At 35.4% G+C, this 7508-nt stretch overlaps 1 protein-coding gene across 9 annotated transcripts; it reads right to left on the reverse strand.

Annotated features, from left to right (window-relative positions):
- Nucleotides 1–485: 485 nt before the first annotated feature.
- LOC131063472 (uncharacterized) lies at nt 486–7231 on the reverse strand. 9 transcript variants are annotated; one of them, XR_009111072.1, is made up of 3 exons: nt 6869–7231; nt 1150–1233; nt 486–881 (listed from the first exon to the last, which is right to left on the reverse strand). XR_009111072.1 is itself a non-coding variant. In XM_057997291.1 (3 exons), the coding sequence occupies exons 1-3, from the start codon at nt 7028–7030 to the stop codon at nt 861–863; spliced, it is 249 nt and encodes an 82-aa protein (XP_057853274.1). In that variant the 5' UTR covers nt 7031–7231; the 3' UTR covers nt 486–860. The 9 variants fall into 9 exon arrangements, 6 of the variants coding, with proteins under 6 accessions (XP_057853274.1, XP_057853272.1, XP_057853273.1 ...); XR_009111071.2 differs by having other exon boundaries at nt 486–926; XM_057997291.1 differs by having other exon boundaries at nt 1168–1233.
- Between the last annotated feature and the right edge of the window lie 277 nt (nt 7232–7508).

Here is a 7508-nt window from a genome sequence, read left to right on the forward strand (position 1 = left end):
CAGCTTTGAGAGCAAAATTATTAGAAAATCTAATTTTACTATAAGTCACTTGTTTATGCTCCAATTTCTCTGCAACTTGGATTGTAGACTATTCAATAAGATTCTCGAGAACCCTTTAAAAACTAGGTCCCTAATTTCTTTTTTTCCCAAAATCAAGGAATGAATATTTAATTATCTCATTACATTTTTATTTTAAGAATTTAAGATACGACCTTTTACAAACAAATAATATTTAAGTTAAAAAAGGTAAAAGTAGCCCAAAATAAATTGAAACTTCAATACACCTAAGCATAGCACAATGTAAACAATACAACTAAATGATGACAAAACCAAATGTCAGATTTAGTATAAGATTTGCAATATCCCGAGTACATTGTTTAACCAAAGGACAAACAATGGAAGAAGGAATTGCCTGATGATCGGACTTGGTTTTCAGTTTGCTATTATAATCCACTAATCTTGTAACCATCAAAACCATAGAACAATGTCAAAATATTGGCCCGCATATATTCCTCAAGAAACGTATCAACTAAGATCACAATAGTCATGCCCTGTAATGTACTAAAGGCAAATAGCAATATGTCATCAATAGAATGTTAATGCCATGACTGCACAGGTTTATTACAAACATAAGCTACATTAGTTTTCCCCTTATAGCGATAGCCACGCAGCTATACATGAGCAACATTAGACAGCCTTTAATTAGGTACAATTTTCTTCAACTGGGTCAAATTCCTAAGTGTACTAAAATATCATCTCTATGAAATCCTTCATAATGTCAATTAGAACACATTTTTAACATTTCCCTCCCTCTTGTCCTTTTCTTCTTCCATTGGCTCTCATATACCATTCAACGTTGATTAGTCATGAGAAGTCATGAACTGAAATCATTACACCATGAGAATGATAATGGAACAGATATAAACCTTAAACAAACAAGAATATATATATATTAAAAAAGCCAAACACCTCATCAAAAAAATGCTATTAAATTAAAAAATAAAACAGTTTTGTTCTTGAGAAACAATATCATATGTTGTTAAAACATGCATTTTATTTTCATTTAAAAAAAAGACTAGCTTTATTTGCAAACAAATTATGTTTACTACAGTCCTGCAATGACACAAGTTACTTATAACAGCCACTCACCTATGTTGAAAGGCTTACCGCAAGTACCGAGCAGAATATTTCCAGTAATAGCTTGATTAAAAACATTGATGCTCGTGATATTTCCTGTGACCTTGAACTCCCAAGTCAAATGTTGAACCATGAAACAAGACGGTAAAAACAAATTTCAAATCAAATACTCTGCAGTCTCATCAGCAATAAATACTATACGGAAAAAGGCCTCAAATTAAGAATAGTCAGCAAGACCGACCAAAACTAATATTTCACTCATCAAAAATCTCGTGAAAGATGAAACACAAATTATTTGGAAACACAGAAACACAATCAGATGACAAGGAAAAGTTTCAGATAATGTTCCCAAAAAGGGAATTTATTAGTGTCTAGAAAACTGTTGATATCATACTACTAGTCCTTCCTCGAGCACAGGCATTCCAATGACATTTCAGAATCTTGCAACCGAAACGGAAACACGTTGGAACAATGGGATTGTGCATAGGGATACAAAAACAAATCAAAATAGAGACAATTTCGGATGATCCTGCCGAAAAACTCTACAAACACCGGGATATCACTCATTGAACATTTAGCATGCACCGTGCATATAGAGATATAGTCATGACATAAGAAAGCAAGCAATTTTCCATGGGATACGAAAGTCTTTACAGTTGATCTCACACATAATGCCAAATCTTGTTCTACAATTGAACCCAATGCAAAAACATGGAGGTAATAGTAGACACCATCCCCATAGGAAACAATCCATTGTTGTCAAAAAATTAATCAGCGCCTACACAGTATAGCATAACACTCTTTTATTCATGCTTTTATTTTAGCTTTTATTCAAAGTAAAAAGCTCATTCCAACATTTATCTCCCTTTCAAAAGTAAAACATCATCCTTGATGATTACTTTAGATAGGAGCTGGCACGTCTACAGAACAAGTACTAATAATAGAGTTGTCCAACTCTAGCATGTGAGCGGAAGTGTGGGTCTGGTGGAGCTAGTCATTGATAAGGCTAAGTGCATCCCTTGTAAATATTATCCTCTTCACTGCTATCTTTGTATTGTTGTAATGCTCCCATGCTCAATCTTTGACTCGTGCATTGTGCCTTTTAAATCTTTGGCCTTCATCTGTTTCTACCATTTAGTTTCCTTCATCCAAAATTGAACCAACTTTGTTTAAACTCCAATCATTTCTAAAAGCTTTCCTTGGTTCAAATTTTATCCAACTCTGGTTTAAAGTTGAATCGCTTCTAAAAGCTTCCTTGGTTCAAAATTTAGCCAACTCTTTTTTTAACTTCGAATCGTTTCTCAAAGCCTCCTCAAATCCCTTCTTGGATCTCTTTGTCTGTACTTAGTTCTTGAGAGCTCGGTTACCATTTCCCCTAGTCCTAATTCTCAGCCATGACTTCGAAACAGAATGCCTTCACCTTGTCCAAATGTCTTTTGTGTAGTTCATAATCCTGCACAAGCTAATGCTTATGCATCTTCACGCCAGTTATTCTCGGGATTTGGGATATAATTATTATCCTTACAAAAATTTCCCACCATGCAAAATAGGCAACTTAGATCAATTCACCATTTCCTTGTGCAACTCTGCCCGTGCACCAAAGCTTGACCTTTTCTTTCCTCCCAGAAGAGAGGTCTTGGCAGAGAACCAGCTACTGTCGATTCAGTCTCTGCCTCTGATTCTGGTGCTCTAGATGACTCACCTCTAAGTTGTTCTCAACTTCTCTCTGCACTCCGATGTCTTAACTCAGTGAGCAAACTCCCATCACCCTATGGTGGTGAGTCGACACCGTCTTCAGATGATATCCTGAAGGAATCTCCTTTTGTAGTGTGCTAGGGTGGCTATATAGTATTCAATGTCATCTGGCCCCTGCTCTGCCGTATATGATCAATAATGAAGGACTCATCCCTCTAAGTGTCCTCGTGCTCATCCAAATCAACGTCAGTTGCAAATGCCTGGAGTGAGTTGACACCATCTTCAGATGATATCCTGAAGGAATCTCCTTTTGTAGTATGCTAGGGTGGCTATAAAGTATTCAATGTCCTCTAGACCCTGCTCTGCCGTATATGATCAATAATGAAGGACTCATCCCTCTAAGTGTCCTCATGCTCATCCAAATCAATGTCAGTTGCAAATGCCTGGATGGAAATTCCAGGTTTGACTTTAAGGTACTCATACTGTTGAGAATCCTCATGCTCTCCCAAATCCATGTCAATCGTGATTGCCTCGGAAGAAAACTTGAGGATTACAAAGTAAATTATCCATGTAGTCTGGAAGACAGTAAGAAGCCCAACAACAAGCAATCTCCACTCTTAAGAGGATGGGAATCCCATGATTCAACATATCATGGAAGAATCAAATTCTACATTTAAAATGCCTTTGAAGATACCAATGGCATACACAAGGCAGAGACTACACTTACTGTCACAAAAATAGTGTACATTAGATAGCATCCGAGGAAAATTTCCTTGAAAATTAGGATTTATATGGTTCTCCTAGTAATCAAGCTCTAATTATCTACCAATGCTTAAATTACAGGTGCTGATAGGGAAAAATAACAGTAAAACAATTTTAATTTTGAAAAATGATAGGGATACAAACCCGATGATCAAACTCTTGCTGCAAAATAGATTTTCAGTCACTCTAAGGTTTCATCATAAGTGCACCATTACAAAAAGAACTATATTAAAAATGCCCACAGGTAAATAAAAGAATTTAAAGGAATGTCAACCAGAAACCAGCATTCAGGAAATACAAGTTTCCTGTTTCTAGATATAATTCCTTAAATTCTTAATATATTATTCGAATAGTAAATAGACACATGGTTTTGTACAAAAAATGCTCAGGGAATACAAACCAACCAATGTACTTCATTCTGCAAAATGATTGCAGTCATGTGTACAAATTTCCTCATCAGCGCATTCAGTAAAATCATACTCCTTATTTGAGAATTACTATTCAGAAGACACAGAAAAAAAAAAATTACCAGCAACTCTGATAAGAAATTGTAGTACACTGGACGCTCACAGCTAAAAAGACGTACAATTCCGTAGGTATTGTTGCTGCAGAATTGAATATACATAATGGCAGAAAGATCTCCATACCTAGCATGAAACCTCTAAAAGACGAGCAAAAACATCTAAAGCTTAAGCTGGAAAAAGATGATACATATTAAACTAATAAGTTGAAGGCCAATGTAGAGGCCCATTAAATTGAATAACGGGTTGATATTACTGAAAATTCTCAAGAACATACGCTTGTCTCGTTAAAGTCTCTACTTCCAAATTCCAAGAGACCAGAATCAAGTGCAAATTTGAAAAGTGTGAAGTGGAAAAGGAGACTAGAAACAAAAACACCAAATGTTTGGGTTATACCAGAAATTACCCATGGCACACATCATAGAACAATCAAATCTCAAATCAAATATATCTTTGAAGGTGCAAAAGATACAGCGTGCATTTCTTTGTCAGGTATGCTCAGTAAATCCTAATCAAGGAATTAGGATTTACAAAAGATGTTTACAGTCCCTAAATGATTCTATATTAATGCATTCAACAACACTTAAAGTGCTTTTTGGATAGGACCAAGCCCAACTATAAGAATGAAAAATAAAGAAGTGTCCAGATTAGTGCAAAAGAATGCTAGAAATACAAAACAAACAATAGGACTCTTGGGCAGGTACCCATGCAGCTGCTTAACTTAACTGAGCAGCAATTTGTGGAGCTAGTGGCAGCTAGCAGTCCACTTAAATTCTATTCTTTAATGAAATTCTGAAAAATATTTCTTGCAAACACAATTAGGAGGCAAAATTGAAGGCAAATGAAAAAAAGAAAAAAAAATGGTGAAGCCATATGTCAATTTTCCCAATAAACAGTGCTTATTCTTAGCCCCCCTTTTTTTCAAAGCTTATTTTCAATTTTTGCAGCCGCTGATCTACTAAAATAGGAAAAGATTCCAATTTATCATTTTCCTCTAATTAAAGTTTTACATGGGAACACAGCTGCTTAATATTAAGCAGAAATTGTACATAAGCAGCCACATGGGGACATGGGGTCAATATAACAGTCCACTGGTTTATAGATTCTCAGTCAATGAACACAACATTCAGCAATCAAATTTCAAATAAAAAGTCTTGAAAAGGCAAAGGTACATTTCTTGTCATACAAAAATGCTGGGAAATTGCTACCCCGAACAATCTTAATCTTTCTGAAAAAAGACTTAACAGTCACTAGAAGAATAATCAAATACAACAGCACTTGGAAGTGTTATTATAAATGAAACAGTGGCCTTTGTGAGGAAGGATGCTCAGGGAATACAAACCAGTTAACCAGCTCTTGCTACAAATAGATTTGCAGTCGCTGTACAGTTTCATCATCAATGCATCCACAATATAATATCAAAATTAACAAATATCGTAGGCACGAAAAATAATTCAAAGGAATGTCAACCATATAGACCAACCATTCCAACCAAACAGGTTAGATTCCTCTGCATATAATTTCCTAAATGAAAACAGTGGAACTCAAATGATGAATGTCAAAAATAAACACATAGTAACACACGGCACTTGTGCTAAGAATGCTCAGTGAATACAAACTAGGTAATCTACTCCATTCTGCAAAATAATGCAGTAAAGTACATGTTTGCACATCAACACATCCTTAAAATTAAAAACAATAACCATGCAATAGCATTTACCATGGACCTTGCTCAAAAGAATAACTGAAAAAGGCATAAATGCATAATCTTACTCTTCCTCAAACTCCCTAGCCATTAGTAGCCGATTGTTTCGAACAAGATGATGGCCATGAATGTCGACAAAACAAACACAGAAGACAAAAGCGCCCAATACAAATAACAAAGAAGACAATAAAACAATAAAGCTATATGAGTCGTAAATAAAGTTCTCGGCAAAACCTGAATTGAAATTCTAGTAAAGGTTATGGATAACAGAGTAGAGAAAGACATACGCTAAACTTTTGACGATGCTGATTTCTAAAGGCATGATGCAAGAAGAGGGCCTTTATTCCTTGCAAGAGACCTCAAACATAAGAAAACGTGAAGCTTAGTCTAGAAATAAATAGGGCAATGTTCCATAGCTCATTATTTTGAAGTCAATGTAATAGCACATTGCATCAACAAAAGAAATGAGAAGTAGAGATATTAGAAACAGCCCTAATACATGTCTTCACATTTTTTCAACTTCCAAGACCAAAACTATCAGAGCCCCCCCAACAAAAAAACAAATCTGAATAACAGAAAATCAAAGAATGATATCAAAACTTTGATAGCCAAAAAAAAAGGTGAGTTGTCCAAACGATTGCGGTGTCCTGACAATGGGCACACTTGTAGGAACTGTGGTGACAATAGGGAGCACTCATACAACCTTCCGGTCATGAAAACCCACATCTACACGTATAGATTTGTGAGTAAAATACATTTATGGGTATTTTCATACCAATAAAGGCATAGGAGGCAAAACTTGAATGGGATGCATTCGTTGAGATGCTGATCAAGCAGTGGAGGGCTACTCACTTATAAACTAGTAGATAGATGTCTTTCGAGTTGGATTATAAACAAATAGTACTTTACACGGGTGCAGCATAAGTGGATTGCTGCCATGAACAAATGCTATTTTGAATTTTATTCACGCTTAAAAACAGGCTGCAACGAATAATGGCTTTCCAAATCGCTTCAACAATCAAAGGAAAATCATAGCTTCAGCACATACCAATATTGCCATGAAATTTATCGCCTGATGTATACCCAACATTGAGAGCTCAACTATTGGCATCCCTCCTTTTATGCGGTTCCGATCTTCTCCCTGCAATACAGCCCTCCGATAATGCCTGGGCCTGTGGTTCAATATCTCCCGCACCATAATACAGCCCATCCATGATGTGTATGCCTCATGTTCGGATCTCCCTCACCACAATGCTTAAGCGTGTGCTTAAAATTCCCCTTGGCAATAAGGACTGCACATGATACGAACAACCTAAACTAGGTTTAGGTTTCAACACTGGACACCCCGCTTAACCTAAAACCCTGTGAGCTAATCAAAATCCAATCCACATTCCGATGATTACATGTTGTGTCGAAGGGTTAAATTAGCAAGTAAAATATTATTGTGAAAGATATGTTTTAAATTTGATTCCATTAATTTTGAAGAATTTTTTTTAAAAATTTATATTATTTAATTAGTCTTTTTATTTAAATTTTTTATTATATATATTCGAATGTTTTGATTATTTTCTGGATTCTATTGTGTAAGATTTTTCTTAAGTTGTAATGGAACGTGGAAATCTAATTTCTATTAAAAAAAAAAAAATTAATACAAAATAATTCATTGGAGATTTTATTTACTTATTATT

This window comes from Cryptomeria japonica, chromosome 7, assembly GCF_030272615.1.
Source record: "Cryptomeria japonica chromosome 7, Sugi_1.0, whole genome shotgun sequence".
Classification (NCBI taxonomy): Eukaryota; Viridiplantae; Streptophyta; class Pinopsida; order Cupressales; family Cupressaceae; genus Cryptomeria; species Cryptomeria japonica.